The 15,915-nt window shown below is 44.8% G+C and overlaps 1 protein-coding gene across 3 annotated transcripts in view; it reads left to right on the plus strand.

Annotated features, from left to right (window-relative positions):
• The window catches only part of acap3a (ArfGAP with coiled-coil, ankyrin repeat and PH domains 3a), a 118,664-nt gene that overhangs the window by 96,397 nt on the left and 6,352 nt on the right, over window positions 1–15,915 (plus strand). For 2 of the 3 annotated variants that reach the window (XM_029622445.2, XM_065005482.1), the window contains 15 exons: window positions 596–654; window positions 1,758–1,941; window positions 2,778–2,822; window positions 2,951–3,046; window positions 3,650–3,724; window positions 5,941–5,952; window positions 11,659–11,774; window positions 12,107–12,158; window positions 12,603–12,703; window positions 12,949–13,060; window positions 13,279–13,487; window positions 14,810–14,974; window positions 15,180–15,397; window positions 15,548–15,649; window positions 15,780–15,881. In XM_029622445.2, the coding sequence (XP_029478305.1) occupies window positions 596–654; window positions 1,758–1,941; window positions 2,778–2,822; window positions 2,951–3,046; window positions 3,650–3,724; window positions 5,941–5,952; window positions 11,659–11,774; window positions 12,107–12,158; window positions 12,603–12,703; window positions 12,949–13,060; window positions 13,279–13,487; window positions 14,810–14,974; window positions 15,180–15,397; window positions 15,548–15,649; window positions 15,780–15,881 (1,648 nt within the window). The remainder of the gene's footprint in view (window positions 1–595; window positions 655–1,757; window positions 1,942–2,777; window positions 2,823–2,950; window positions 3,047–3,649; window positions 3,725–5,940; window positions 5,953–11,658; window positions 11,775–12,106; window positions 12,159–12,602; window positions 12,704–12,948; window positions 13,061–13,278; window positions 13,488–14,809; window positions 14,975–15,179; window positions 15,398–15,547; window positions 15,650–15,779; window positions 15,882–15,915) is intronic. The other variant, XM_029622446.2, reaches the window with a different exon arrangement.

Consider the following 15,915-nt stretch of genomic DNA (forward strand, 5'->3'; position numbering starts at 1 on the left):
TCCCCCCCCCCTCCCTCTCTTCCTCCCTCCCTCTCTTCCTCCCTCCCTCTCTGCCCCAGTGACCTATTTTACTGCAGCCGCAGCGTGGCAGAAGCAATCAATGTGAATGTCCTCAGAAGAAGAGAGGAAAGGGGATGAGCTGTGGTGTAGTGTGTGTGTGTGTGTGTGTGTGAGTGTGTGTGTGTCTGTGTGTGTGTGTGTGTGTGTGTGTGTGTGTGTGTGTGTGTGTGTGTGTGTGTGTGTGTGTGTGTGTGTGTGTGTGTGTGTGTGTTGTGTGTTGATGTCTGAGTGTGTTTGTGTGCACATCAATGTTATTCATCTCACCGTATTTGAATGCATGGAAAGGGTGATCTCAATTTTGTGTTATTGTATTTACAATTTTGCTTTGAATCAAATGAGAGTTCAAGTGTTCTAAAGGCAGTCCTTTATTGCCCCCTGTTGGTTGAGATCGTATTTTTACTAAAGGACCATCAACAGCCAGAAACCTCTCCGTATCTACGTTTGTGGGCACAAAATAAGTTACGTACCAGCTCAGAACATCTCGCCCCACACTCCTGATTAAGACATGTTAATGGAAACTCATTTTGTGTTTCAGATTCTGTTCGATCAAGCCCAGAGATCTGTGAAGCAGCAGTTACACACCTTTGTGAAAGAGTAAGTTCAAGACTACTTCCTTCCATTGTCTCATACTGTCTCCCCTGTATAGCTAGGTAGCTTGAGACTCCCCCCCGCCACCTCTCGTTGTGTAGACTGGGACCTACCTGAGGGGAATGAAACTTGACTGATTTTTGATGTTAGTGCTCCGCGTCAGAGAACGGGAAGCAGACAAACTATCCTGAGGCTCAGGGCCTTTTACCTGGGAAAGGTCAGGGGTCATGACCCTGCACTTGTTGTTGTCTTAACTACAACCTCCTGGGAAAACCCCTAGTCTGACAGCAGACTGAAACCACGGTTCAGGGATTTATTACCCACTACCAATAGGAAGGTGAACTGGGGTGATCTGGGTGGGAGAATAAGGAACATGTGTCAAACAAACTGAATTCATCTTATTGAATCCTCCAACCACAAACAGCCATTTTCAACCATGTATTCAACATACCAGTCAATCTTTCAATCATAATATTATACAGTATTGTCATTTTCAACCATGTAGAAGGCATCAGCATGCTTCAGTTCGGCTGGCGGCTAGCCAACGAGTGTGTTCGCATACTCCCTAAAAATACCTTTGCTTGAAAAAGTAGACAAAAGCAGCAATGGTACTTTTTGTCACTTTTGGGATACCGTAGCCAGTATCCACTTCCTTAAAATAGTCATAATTAATCTAAGCTAACTCAAGAAATCTGCCATTAATTTAGAAGTTTGTGCCAAGAAGATCTTAGTCACGCAATTTTACATCTTAAGAGGTTTGGTGCAGTACATCTCAAAGAAGAAATGTGCATGAAAACGAGACCTGTCTCATTGAATGACAACAAAGACTTTATTGAAGAACCCCTACAGTTGACCAATCATGGACGAAGGGGGCGTAGACTCGAGAGAGACATTTTGTGTGCCCGGAAACCCTTCCCGAAGTCCAAAACAAACAAAAGCATCCCAAAATGTTGCGACAATATATGCACAAACTCTTCTGAACTGTTTCGACTGGGAAGTAAGCAGACACATTTACTCCTGTTATCTGCTCAGGTACAACTATAGAAATCACATGCAGTATCTGTTGTTCCTAGGACCCAATCTCAGTGTCCCCAATTTCTCATTCTCAGGGATGTCCGTAAATTCAAGGAGACCAAGAAGCACTTTGACCGTGTGCGTGAGGACTTGGAGATAGCCCAGGTGAAGAACGCCCAGGCCCCCAGGAGCAAACCTCACGAGGTGGAGGAGGCCACCGGTACACTCAGCATCACCAGGAAGTGCTTCCGACACCTGGCCCTCGACTACGTACTTCAGGTCAGCGACAGAGAACCGTAACCAGGGATATATGACGAGAGGAATTTAGACAGATGAGATGCCTTTTGAATTCTGTAGGTCTAGAATGGAATAAAATACCAATTGGATTAGTGATTTCACTGGCAGGCCCTTAAAGATGGTGGTACAGTAGCTGTGGCATTAGGAAATTGTAGTCACATATTGTGGTTCAGCATGGTTTTAGCTCTGCATGCACACATGTTGTCTCCTCTCCACTCAGTCTCTAGACAGCTACTATGTCTATCTTTAGGAAACAAGAATTGATGTGGTGTGATCTCTGTGGCTCCCTCTGTCTGCAGTATGTCTCCCGGCACTAACGTCCTCTCTGCTCTAATTTAGCAGTTTGTGTGTTTGTGACCCTGTGTGGTTTTAATTGGCTGAAGGCAGAGAAGGTCACGGTTGTGTCTGGAGATGTATTCTAGTGACCCCTCAAATGTAGCGCAAGATCTAATTTAGGTTTGCATCATTCATTTAAGATAGCCAATGAGCTGAATGAATGTTTTTTTCTTCTTAAATGCCAACATGATAACCATAATTGGTTCATATAAAGGTCATTGCAGTATCATGTTGATGTAATGTTATTTTGTTCGTAACATACATAAAAGCTGAGAGACAGGCAGGACTGCAGGACACATGCAGCACAGCTCTCTAGTGTCGTAAATGGTCGGTCACTGTTCTGACATCAGTGAAGTGTAACTATTGTCCACAAGAGGGAGATGTTTCGATATGCACGGCAGTATCAGATCGGGCTGATTCTGGCGGAGTTGTAACATACCATATTACTACTCACTGTCACCCACTTCTCTCCCGTCCTACAGATTAACGTCCTTCAAGCCAAGAAGAAGTTTGAGATCCTAGATGCTGTAAGTGCCCTTAACGATCAGTCCCAACAACATGGAGTACAGCTCTGTAAAGTGTTTTGCTGTTGGTAAAAAAACATACCAATAATAGATTGCTTGTATTCCTCTTTCTGTCTCTGTTTCCCCTGCAGATGCTGTCCTTCATGCATGCCCAGTACTCCCTCTTTCAGCAGGGCTACAACCTGCTGGATGAGATTGACCCCTACATGAAGAAGCTGGCTGCTGAGGTGAGCATCGCTATCACCCTCACCACCCTCATCCAGAGCCACGGCCAGCCTACAGCTCTGCTGTTCCGCCGGGCCCTAAACCCCGGTTCCTGATTGGTATTGGATTGGCTCCGATGGAAAATATCGACCCAGGCAGAGTTGCATCACCGATGCCCTGTCCGCTGTTGTGCCGTCTGTTAACATAACAGTGCATTAGCCTTCTGATTTGACTGTGTGAAACCAGGGGTTGAAAATCCCTGACTGTGCTGGGTCGTAGATGTAGCAGATATACTGTAGTAGTAGAACCATAACAGTGTTTTAGTCAAAGACTTCCGCGGCATGGTATCCTCTCACACGTCCAGCATGCAGAAGAGTGAGACAGACTCGATCAGACGCTTCGTGACAAAACATTGACCTCGCGCACGCCCCCCATTTGGACGCTGCCAGTTCAAAGTGTGGCAGTTCCGTCTCTGAGCTCCACTCTGTCTGACGGCTATTCCTTCACGTTGCCTCTGTTTGAAACGAGGCGCTTCCGTGGACATTCCTTTTGCTTGGCCTCTTCTCTACCCACAAGTCTCAGCTATGTGATCAACGCCATGTGTGTTTTGTGAATCTTGTTTCTAGTTGGATCAGTTGGTGATTGACTCGGCCATGGAGAAGAGGGATATGGAACACAAGCACGCCACCGTACAGCAGAGGGTAAAGCAAGCAGCCATTTCACTCTTTCTGCCTCTCCTCTGGAAGTTACCCAGGGGTCTGGGGAATCTTGAGTTTGCTAGCCTGGTCCCATATCGTATGTGCCATAGCCATGACTTCTCTATCGTTGCCATCTATCGTTGATATTACTTTCTAGATATTACTAAACTGTCGGAGCATGTATGGCTTGATAGCACAGGAGGTTGGTGGCACCTTAAATTGGGGAGAACGGGCTCGTGTAAATGAACACAGAATGTATATGCTGTATTCTATTCTACTGTATCTTAGTCTATGCCGCTATGACGTTGCTCGTCCATATATTTATATATTCTTAATTCCATTCCTTTACTTAGATTTGTGTATATTTGTGTGTATTGTTGTGAAATGGTCAGATATTACTTTCTAGATATTACTAAACTGTCGGAGCTAGAAACACAAGCAATTCGCCAGACCCGCAAAAACATCTGCGAACCGCGTGTATTTGACCAATAAAATGTGATTTGATTTGATCAAATACATCAAGCACATGGTTTGCAGGTGTTTGATGCCCTTCCGTTATGCGCCGTTCTCCACTCAGCAGCCTCCTGTGCTTGTTAACCATGGAAGAGTAGGATAACGAGGGCTAGGATAGTCTTCTGTGAGTTGGCCATGTCTGTGTTGGGACTAGGCTGGGAGTTTGGCTGTGGTTTAGGAAACACATCAGAGCTCCCTCCAATCCTAAATTCACCACCTGGCTACTGTTATGACTGGGGGATTAGGGAGGAGACTGGTCAGCGTTTGATTAGTCTGCCTCAGAAAGGCCAGTCGTTGGTTTAACCGTTAAACCAAGTGGAATTAAGTGTTTTTAAGAGGCTAATCCCAGTGTTGTCCACTGTAAATAAGAATGTTCAGCAAATTCGGTGTATGCTAGGCTAGCTAATCATTGAGATTTGTGGCCCGAACTGTATGTTTATTTGTATTTATTTTTGCTGACATTTGAAATGTGGGTTCTCTCTGTTCCGTACACGTTTACACAGGCGGCCCAATTCGAATATTTTTTTCCCCACAAATTGGTCTTTTGACCAATCCGTTCAGCTCCGAAAAAGATTGGATGTGAAAAGAATTGATGTGATTGGTCAAAACACCCATTAGTGGAGAATAATATCCGAAACGGGGCTGCCTGTGTAAGAACGGAGAGAGGAGTACAGAACGGAGAGAACCCACTTTCTTTCTAAACAGACAGTTAGGGTGTAGACGTAATGCCTCTGATGTTATTTTAGTGCTTTAATGGATCATTTGGGTCTCAGATACAGGTCCACTGTGCCATGCTATATTTACTGATACAAATGTATCCATCTGTGGGCTGTCAGTTTGCTGTGAAACTGGCAGAAAACACACAGATACATTTGGGGCGAGTTGAAATTAGAAAGAAAAGAAATTGGTGCTGTCCTCCAACGTCTACGACGATTACCGTGAGTTGGCAAGGCAGGCACAAACAGATCTGGGACCAGGCTAGTCCTGTTCTGGTTGTGAATGAATAATCCCTGGCTTGTTGAGTGGGACTTCCTGAGGTCCTCGCGATCTCCATATGAATGAGACACTGCAGTCTCCAGTCTCAGGGTACTGAGCCCCAGGAACAATACTTACTTACCTCAGGAAGGATCAGTGGCCATCTGTCCATCTGCCTACAGGCAGCCAGGCAGACAGCCATGCAGACAGTCATGCAGGCAGCTAGACAGGCAGCCCTGGACACCCTATTTATCACCAGGCCTCTGCCTGTAGTCTGGACACAGACAGAGAAACAGGAGGTGGCAGATTGGATAAGGGCCTAGCAGTTTTAAAAAATCTGTTTATGTCTGAAAATCAGTTATTTTTTTCTTCATGCAAGCGTCAAACTAACACACTCCATTGGAAAGTGGTAGTCTGTGAGCATGTTAGCCAGTGAGCATAATGTCAGCATCTGGTCACAAATAAAATGTAGGCTATGTTTTTATAGGGCTGGTCATTTTAAAGAGGAGCTCAAATATCAGGGACACTGTCTTCTAGAGTTAGATTATGAGATGCTGGAAGGCCAATAAATAGAATTATAATCTGAGGTACAATGAAGCAGTTGAGATTATTGTATTATCACCCCACAATTGGTCTCTGCTATGTCCTCTTGCGTGTTATAATGCTGCCCTCTCTCTCTCTCTCTCTCTCTCTCTCTCTCTCTCTAACCATGCTGCGATCTGCTCTACCAGACTCTCATGCAGGTGAGTACATTTTATACTTCACATGCTTGTTGTCTGCTTCTTGTGAGAGACTGATGCAGACGTACAGCACAGCTCAGAAGTGCCTCTGGAGAACATTAGCCAACCCCTTTGAAGTTATCGTAAGCACTAGTGTGCGGAGCTGCAGAGGCACACAACTGTACTCTGTGAATCATTTATATGACGCAATCAGATCCTCAGCGCTGACTGCTATCGGCATAGCATAGGATAGTATAGCATATACAGCCGTTTAGTTCTGAAGTGGATGGCTCTGTTCCCATGAGACTTCTCTTCTGTTCAGAAGTGTTCGGCCGAATGATTTTCTGGATGTTTTGTAGATTCTGAGGCAAAGAAAGGTTGAATCTTATTGATGGACTTTTTGATGGATATTTGTTCTTAATTTCATACAATTGGGAAATGTGTTTGTTATCATACCACTTCAAGCATCACCTTCTAGCTCAGCTACGGCATTTGACAAATCAGTAGTGGCCTTATTACAACGGGCACCATTTTGTGTTCCCTTCCCCTCCCCTCCCTGAAGTCATACTCCGCTCTGAGCTGGTTAAATATCACAGGGATTTGATGGTCCTTCTCATCACATCTGGACATGAGCAATAACCCTTGTGTAAAGGTACATGAGACAATGGGGCATCCCTGACATTACCAGCAGAGCGATGAGAATAAAGTGCTGCCACCAAGTGTGACCGGAGCTCTCTGGTAAACAGAGCAGAGAAAGCCTGTAAATGTCAACCCCCTGAGAGGTCTTATTCATTTCTAACTGTGGGTTTAATAGAGGAATTCTGTCCTCGGCCACGTTTGATCTCTCCAGCTCAACACTAATACGGTACCATCACAACATTCTGGGCTACTGTTCCTCTAGCACACAGCTTGTTAATGAATTAGGCTGATTAAAAAAATATATATATACATTTTGATCATTAAAAAAAACTTTTCAGTACTTTAATATTCAAGATTTCAGGAGTCCTGAGGTTTCTATACACAATCTCGTTTATAATTGAGGCTTTTACCAGCATTAGCAGTATATTGCAGGATTGCGATTTCAAAGACTTAATCGGCTAATTTGTCTGTGAAGGTCGTGGTTAGGGGAATGAGAATGTGGGAGTTCTTTTTCACCAGTGTTGTACAGTGTCCACGCACTCAAGATGGGCTCGGTTACATGGTAACTGTTTCTCATGGCAACAGCGAAGGGAGAGCTAAATAAACCAGGTGGGGCTCCGGATTAGGTCAGACAGGCTGTTGTGTTGTGTGGGTGGGGCTGAGGCTAGGGCTGGTAAGGCAAGGTGCCAGGTTAGTCAGTGGTAGATGACACCTCGGGTATGAGGGGACAAGAGGATCCTTGCTGGCTGCAGACAATAGTGGTGTAGTATGTCACTGCAGACAGAATGGCTAATCAGTGCCACCAACTGTCCTGTCTTGGCCAGGGCCCATGTGGCAAAGAGTGAGGGGGCATATGTGTCTCAGAGGGATTGGGTAAAATGCAGAAGACACATTTCAGTTTGAATGCCTTCAGTTGTACAACTGACTAGGTATCCCCCCTTTCCCTTTACCAGGTGGATGAGATATCAGAACGTTCCTCCCCAGTCCAGTTTTGTGTAGTCGACTTTAGCGTGTTCTTGCCTCATTTGACATGCGCCTCGGCTGATCCTGATCAAAACCTCCGTCTTGTAGTATCTGTGTGTATTGTTTATCAGCTGCATGATGTAGGCCACACACCGCTGTGATTGCTGTTGCGACTGGACCGTTAAATGGCATATGTACTGCTGAGGTGAATGAGTACATGGACATGAATAAGTAACCGTTGTAAAAAAGTGGCAACTTATTTCTGTGTAAACTGTCTCAAATGGCTCAGGGCAAGAACACACTCAGGAGGCTAAAGGGCACATTTTATTACCCCTTCAGCCGCTAACTGACACTCCCTGATAGTCCTGAAATTCTCTCCCCTGAAGTCGTATTTGGAACAATATCAGAGAGGGGTTTTCCAAGGGAACTTAGCACATACTTAACCAAGGGATCCTGAGATGCTCATGATGAGAATGAGATCTTAATAGCTTACACACTCACATTTCAGTCAGGCAGAGTCTCTCTCTATCCAATATCCAAGGGAGGGGTAATGGCAGAGTACATCAATAGTGGGCCTTGTTGTCGGTCCAGAGGAAAGCCTGTGGAGAGTCGGACACCCACGTTGCATTGCTCTGACCGATGGAGACCCGGGGCTTTGATATTGGAGAGTGTTGAGGGGTTCCTTCTCAAAGTTACATAAATATGTCATTAGTTTGCCCTATAACTTCTTCGAATGGAGAGCAAAACATTGTCATAAGCCCTCCACAGCTCTGTACTCAGTAGCCTCTGACCTCTGCCCTCTGTGGAACATGGCTGCTGGAATTAACGGTTTTCACCTGCATCCGACATCCATTCAACATCCATGCATCATCCATTCTAGTCTCCTTTCAATAATTGACTTATCAAATAAAGCATAGATGATATTGCACCAGTAAATAGTTAGATTCCTTTTGAGTTATCTGCACCTACTAATTGGTGTAATATGTCTGACCAGAGCCATGATTACACAACTCTATGTCTGACTATCTCACCGGCTGCTGTTGCCCCTTCCACGCCCTTTCACATTCCACAGCTCCCAATCCCCCTCATCTGGCACAGCTCCGCTGCTGCCGGCATCCGGACAAGGATCAGCTCATATAACCTACGGTTAAGTTTACGGGGACACAACAAAGCTCGACCAGTAAATAAATAAATAAAAAGGAAGTTAAAGTAGCCTTTATTGTGAACCATTTGTTGTCTCTTGTTTTTTTTTTAACACGGTGGCCCACCTGACTACATTGCTAACAAGATGCTCTGCTTCTATTCTTGTTGAATTATTGAACTGCCAGTCATTTCCCCTCTGCATGATGCCAGATCATGAATAATGAATGGCCTTTATTGTTCGGTTAGCTTGCATACAGGAAATATTTGCTTCCCGTTTTCATAACATGTGTTGGGTTACTCTAAGGGCATTATGTTTATGGTAAGGACAAACGTTCTTGAAGGGTACTGGACTAATTGATAAGTGCATGTTTGTGTAGACTACACTATATGGTATATGTGCCGCTACTGACATGTTTTCTGTAGTGGCTTGCAATTTAGTTAGTTTACTCTTTGTTCGGGCAAAGTCTCAGCTTCTCAGTGGTGATTGCTTGATTAACTGGGCTGGTTGCCAGATGGAATCATAGGGACGCGAGCCGGGCTCCATTTATTGCGCGCTGCAGAACACTCACGGTGTCCGAGTGTTGAGGAGTCGTAAAAGTGTCCAACCAGCGCAGCCTGTATTCTGGTGTCATTTGAACAAACTGCACGTCTTTGGGTCTAGAGCGACTGAAGGCAACTCTGATTTGGAAGTTCAACGTTCCGCGAATAAACTGGCAGCTGTATGATAATAAGATCTAATCCAAAGACCCACACAGTGACGGCAGCAGGCAGGTGCTATTGTGCAGCGCGCACATGTCTGTGTAGGGTAGTTATTCACGATGCGGTACTAACAGTCCCAGAATTGTTCAGCGATCAGAGGACTTAACGGACGTTTCGTTTGCAGCTCGACAGCGATGCCTATTCACTGAGCATTTGATTAGAGTTCCTACATTTTCTGTTATATTTTGGTTTGCCTATTTACATGTCCAATGCTGGATAATTTAAAACGTTTGAAAATGAAGATATTTGGACGGTTGGACCACACTCTGGTGGGTTGAGCTTTATTTTGAAGTCTATTAATCATTTTTATTTCACTTCTACATTGTATTGTTTTGATTGCATTTGCATTATGTTGCTTTATGGAGAGTTGACCTTTTGAGAAGAGAGGAGACCCATAATTTGAATACGGATATTTTTTTGTGTCATAAAAATATGACTTTTTAATTTGTGTCATGGAGTATTGAACAGCATATTTAGAAATAGCCTAGTTTATGGTCAACAGCAACACATTGTAAGATCAGACTGTAACAACAAATTGCAGAACGCATATTTGTGCACGTCAAAATGAGTGGTTTTTAAAAAAAGTAGTAGTTGTATCATTCAAACATGGAGTGACTAGTAGTTAATGGCGTGCTGCCCTGCTCAGTGCTGCTAATACCCCGTTATGAAACTCAACTGATCAGTGTCGGATGGGATCTGACTGTGTGCACCGTCACTGGCGTTCGTTTATCTAGGTCAGCTATGGAGCTATTCTGAATCGTCCTAAAAGAAAGAAATGACAGATTGGACAGAGTCGTCAAACCTTCACCGTTTTTATTGCTTTTCATTAGAACTCATTTATTCAGATGGAACTTGACCACGATGGGAAGATTGTGTTCAATCGGTTGTTTGTGTATTTGTCATGAAAAAGAACCCAAACTGAAGCTAGATCAATGTTCTGTACCTATTCACCTGTCCATGGGTGAGTGTCACAGGCAAAGATTCAGGACATCAAATGATTCTAATCTAATACCTATTCTTTCTTTCTTATTCTTTCTTAATACTTGATTCTTTCTTAACATTGGGGTGGTAGGGTAGCCTAGTGGTTAGAGCATTGGACTAGTAACCGAAAGGTTGCAAGTTCAAATCCCCGACCTGACAAGGTACAAATCTGTTGTTCTGCCCCTGAACAGACAGTTAACCCACTGTTCCTAGGCCGTCATTGAAAATAAGAATTTTGTTCTTAACTGACTTGCCTAGTTAAATAAAGGTATAAAAAAATTGTCTCTGAGAACTCTTTCATCAAGACTATTCATTAATGAGACAATTGTGTCTTGGCAGAGGAAGCTTTACCACTATAATGTAATGTGGTTAATGGGCCAGACTAAACACTGGCACTAAAATGTTTCTTTCTGTTGAAGGCACGGTAACAGTTTTGTAAGAGCGTCTGCTAAATGACTTAAATGTAATGTAATGTGTTGTGAGACATGCCTTTATTTCCAGAAGGATGCACATCCTAGCTACTACTTTCTAAATGAAACCAAATGACTGTCTGACTTCGCTGAGACTTGAGCCGACGGACTGCACTAGGACACTGAACCTCAAGTAGCTGCCTTTCAGTGTGTAGTTGGTGTAAATGAAGAATCTGTGAAAAGGGTAGGGGGGTGGGGGGGTAGTAATTCTCTTCAGCCAGAAGATGCTTACACAACCATTTGCGTCATAGTGAACATCTCAGATGGGAGTTCCTAAAGGGCACAGTGAATCGCTCTGTGAGGATGCACGGCACACTTTTCCCATCACATGCGCACACACGTGAATTGTGTTAACATGACTGCACAACTTTATGCATCTTTCATGGAGGGCTTATATCACATCCTGATCTTATGTGATGTCATAGTTCAACAAAGCGCAGAAGAGACTCCATTTTAGTGGTTCTCAAACCTCTCCTTTGGACCCCCTAAACTTTTCACAATCTTGTTGTGGCCCTGAACTATCTCACCGGATTCCCCTTTTATAAAGGGATTGTTGAATAGTTGACGAATTCAATCAGACGTACCAGCTCTGGAATCGATCAAATACATGGAACGGCTAGGGTCCCCGAGGAGGAGTTTGAGAACCACTACTTCAGTCACTGTCCCTCTCAAATGCGTTCCCTCACTGATCAGTGAAATACCCTCATTTGTTCCTATGTTGAGTGGCCACAGGGTTAACTTGGGGTCCCCTTTTTGTCTCTCTCAACTCTGACAGGACTTCTCGTATGACGACTCAAAGGTGGAGTTGTTCAACGTGGACGCTCCCAATGGCGTGGTGATGGAGGGGTACCTGTTCAAGAGGGCCAGCAATGCTTTCAAGACCTGGAACCGGTAACCAGATGACTGACGAGTAGCCATCACTAAACCAGCCACACTCTGGCTTCAAATCTATATATGCAGTATGACAGTAATCCTGTTGATTTGGTCTCTACCTTGGCAATGGTATGTCTTGTGGATATTGTGTAGGATATCAAGACATACCATAGGGAACTAAAGAAATCCAGTCTATTCACTAGGAAACCAATGGCCATACTTGCTAGCATTGAGTTACCTTGGTTAGAGAGAGACCCCCATCGCAGGACATAGAGGAGATCTATAATATATACTGTCTGTAGAAACATATCCATTTAACATACATCTGTTATTCATTTCTTGTTTTTCAGGCGGTGGTTTTCCATCCAGAACAGTCAGCTGGTCTATCAGAAGAAGCTGAAGGCTAGTCCACATAACCACCAGCTTTATAGGTCCCTGGGGGGGGTTGAGTGCAACTTTAATGGGGTATAGAGCTGCTCTGAAAGTCACAGTGATCTACATTGGCGAAACGCAACCCTCCCTCATTTAACACTGACTGCATTAGGGCAGAGGACTGTTACAGGATACTCCTCAAGAGTCCTGTCCAAAGACTGCGATGGATGGCTGCGTGTGTTAACCCCATCCTACGGCCTTACATCGACCCTCGCATGAATCCATAGTGGGATATAGAATGTGAGCGTCAGTGTACTCATATGCACATTGGCTCAAAAGGGGAAAGGTGCTCAACTTGGGAATCCAAACGACATGTCTTACTTTACTCCAGGACACATTGGACATAATGTTGGTGTGATGAATAATTGAACTGATTTGACTGACCGGGCCTTTTTCACTGTTACTGACCAATAGGATTCCCTGACGGTGGTGGTGGAGGACCTCAGGCTTTGCTCTGTCAAGCCCTGTGAGGATATCGAGAGGAGGTTCTGCTTCGAGGTTGTCTCCCCCACCAAGTATGTTCTTCTTCGTGCCCTTCTATTAAGGAATGAGCTGTAAACTCAATTCACCTTTGTTCCAAGGGATTTGTCTTACACATGCATTCAATTTATTTAAAATCCCTTGAGGTGACATTTTAAGAAAATGTCCAATAAGATTTCTTCTAAATCATTCGCCTCCTTCTAAGAGGGCCAAGGGGCTATCGTTTTGTACTGTTGAGAGACTGTGTGTTGTAATATGGGGCTGTCTTTCCATTCTGCAGGAGTTGTATGCTCCAAGCGGAGTCGGACAAGCTTCGGCTAGCCTGGATCCAAGCAGTGCAGGCCAGCATTGCCTCGGCATACAGGGAGAGCCCAGACTACCATTATGTCGAGGTCAGTTGGTCCATCTATCGTAAACATAACTGTCAAACAAACAATGATGTTCTCTTCACTTTCTCACCACGACACGTCATTTATAAGCTTATATGCTTGCATGAAGTGATAGCCATTTGTGAGCTATCTAAAATCAAGAGTCTCATGCCTCAAGAGAATGATTGCATGCCTCTGTTATGCTCTTTTTGCCATGTGCGCGTGTCTCGTCTCACCACTAGCGCCTGGACAGGACCGCCTCGCCGTCTGTCAGCAGTATCGACTCGGCCAGTGAGCCTCGGGAGCGTAGCATGAGGGGGGAGAGTATTCTGCACCGCATCCAGTGTCTCCCGGGCAACGAGTATTGCTGTGACTGTGGTCAGGCTGACCCACGCTGGGCCTCCATCAACCTGGGCATCCTGCTTTGCATCGAGTGCTCCGGCATCCACAGGTAATGTCAGTTTGTATAGAGGCCAGGGCATCCTGCTCTGGCATCCACAGGCACTGTGTCTGGATGGACTGGAGACATCTGAGTCACCTCAGTTTATATAGAGCATAATAAAAGCTATAGTCTTATGAGTTATATTCTAAATATATTAGCTCAAAAAGTATAGCTCTATTTTAGCTAGTATAAGTTTAGTATAGCTAGCTTGGCCTGCCGAGAGCGACTACATAAAGGCATACTACACTGGCCACGCATACTGTTGTATGGTATACTCTAGACCTAAGCTCCTTTTGGTTGTAGATCAATGGATGTAATGTAGTAGCAGCAGATTGTAGCGTAGGGCGAGGGGTCATTTTAAGGGACCATGTGCTGGTCTCTTGGCTCTGAGAATATGAAAGAGTCCCAATGACCAAAAGGGTGCCTTAGCCTTACCTTGTCATCTGCTAGTATAGGGCACGTTCTGCCCCCCCCTAGGCTGCTTAACTCTACTTATGGGATCACGCTATGTTTGATTGGGAGAGCTCATTGAGTGAGTAGACAGGATGGGAGTTAGACGATAAGCACCACAGCACTGAGACACTCTGAATATAATGGCATCCCTTTAATGGTGAAAGTACGCAATTGTTGACTAACCGGGCCAAAGCAAGCCGGAGATTCCTGTCTAATACCTGTCTGTCCTTAATACTGTGGCTCTGTTGACTCTAGAACTGCATTCATCATAGCTGTATCCCACTAGGTTATTTGTCAAGCATGAGGCTAGATGGGGAAAGTTTTCCTCCATTTACGGTTTACTGCAGAGATGCAGCAATTATCAACGCTTATGTAATCACCACCTCCTCTGGACCATCTGCTGAATATTCATGATCTGTTTCTCTCAGAGCCTGTCTTCTCACAGTGCTGAGGTGAGATCACATGAGGTTTCCCATTAGCGTGGCGGAGGGATACAGAGACACTATCTCACACAGTTTTTATTTTTGGCATGCAGCGCAGCAGTTGCCTGGATACCAAAAGGTTTTGTTCGTGGAGCGGAGATTTGCATGACATTGAGGGCAGCTACTCTGTTTCCAAGGGGATAACGCCCGTGTGATTTGAACCCCCTACTGCAGCTTTTCAACTGTCATGGAGCTTCCTGTGTTGCTTATTAGGGGAGGCTATTACGTCTGCCTTCTTAATGTTGTTATAAGCAAAGCAAGGAAAAAAATATGTTGGTAGCAACACTAACTTCAAATGCTTCTTACACAATAATAATTCTAGCCACGGAACTTGAAGACATACAGGATTCAAATGCCATCACGTTAAGACTAGTTGTGTCTCGGTCTCTGTTGCAGGAGTTTGGGGGTTCACTGCTCCAAGGTGCGCTCTCTAACGTTGGACTCATGGGAACCTGAGTTACTCAAGTTAATGTGCGAGCTGGGAAACAGTGTCATCAACCACATCTATGAGGGAGCATGTGAGGAGCAGGGCCTGAAGAAACCAGGGCCCTCAAGTTCCAGGTTAGAACTGCCACACCCTATTCAAATGCCTCTACCTGATTTTTAAAATTTATTTTTACCCCCCCCCCCCCTTGAATATTTAGATCAATTATTTCCCCCAGATAATTGGTGGAGACTGGGAATGTCCTCTGAGCAACTGTGTATATTTGATGGTTAGATGCTAGGGTCATTGTGATCAATTAATATTCCATGCTATCTTCTGCAGGCAAGAGAAGGAGGCGTGGATCAAATCTAAGTACGTGGAGAAGAAGTTCCTGAAGAAGTTGGGGGCCACCGAGGTGCTGGTGAACGGCGGGCGAAAGTCAGCGCGCCGGTGGAGTGTGAAGAAGTGCCGGAGACACAACAGTGCCACCACAGTGCCCAAGACTCGACGAAAATATCGCCAGGAGCTTGGTAGTGCCTCCCCTGCCACCCTCTCCTCGGGTAATATAATTGCTCTCCTGCCACTAGACAAATGATACCTTGTTTATCTTTGTGTTCGTTATTCCCCATCGTGCTAAACCATCAGTTGACAATGACAACCCAGTACATAAGACATTTAACATTTACACATTCACTCCTTGTGCTTAACAGCGGCTTCAGCTCTAGAGAGGAAGTTCCGGCGAGAGTCACTGTTTTGTCCAGATGAGCTGGACAACCTCTTCTCTTACTTCGACACGGGATCTGGGCCTCGTAGTAAGTTACCTACCTGTCTAATATACAAACACTACACCCTAAACCACAGAGATGCTTGAATCCTTTATGTGGTGTGTAAAGTGAAATAACTAGAAGCAACACTAACGTGACCATGGCTTGGCTCCAATTGGCCCTGCAGGTCTGAGCAGTGACAGTGGCCTGGGGGGCAGTACAGACGGCAGCACAGACATCCTAGTGTTCGGCTCAGTGGTGGACAGTGTCACAGAGGAGGGTAAGAGAAACGCATACGGGTAACTGATGGAATG

This window comes from Oncorhynchus nerka, linkage group LG20 (genome assembly GCF_034236695.1).
Source record: "Oncorhynchus nerka isolate Pitt River linkage group LG20, Oner_Uvic_2.0, whole genome shotgun sequence".
NCBI classification, from domain to species: Eukaryota; Metazoa; Chordata; class Actinopteri; order Salmoniformes; family Salmonidae; genus Oncorhynchus; species Oncorhynchus nerka.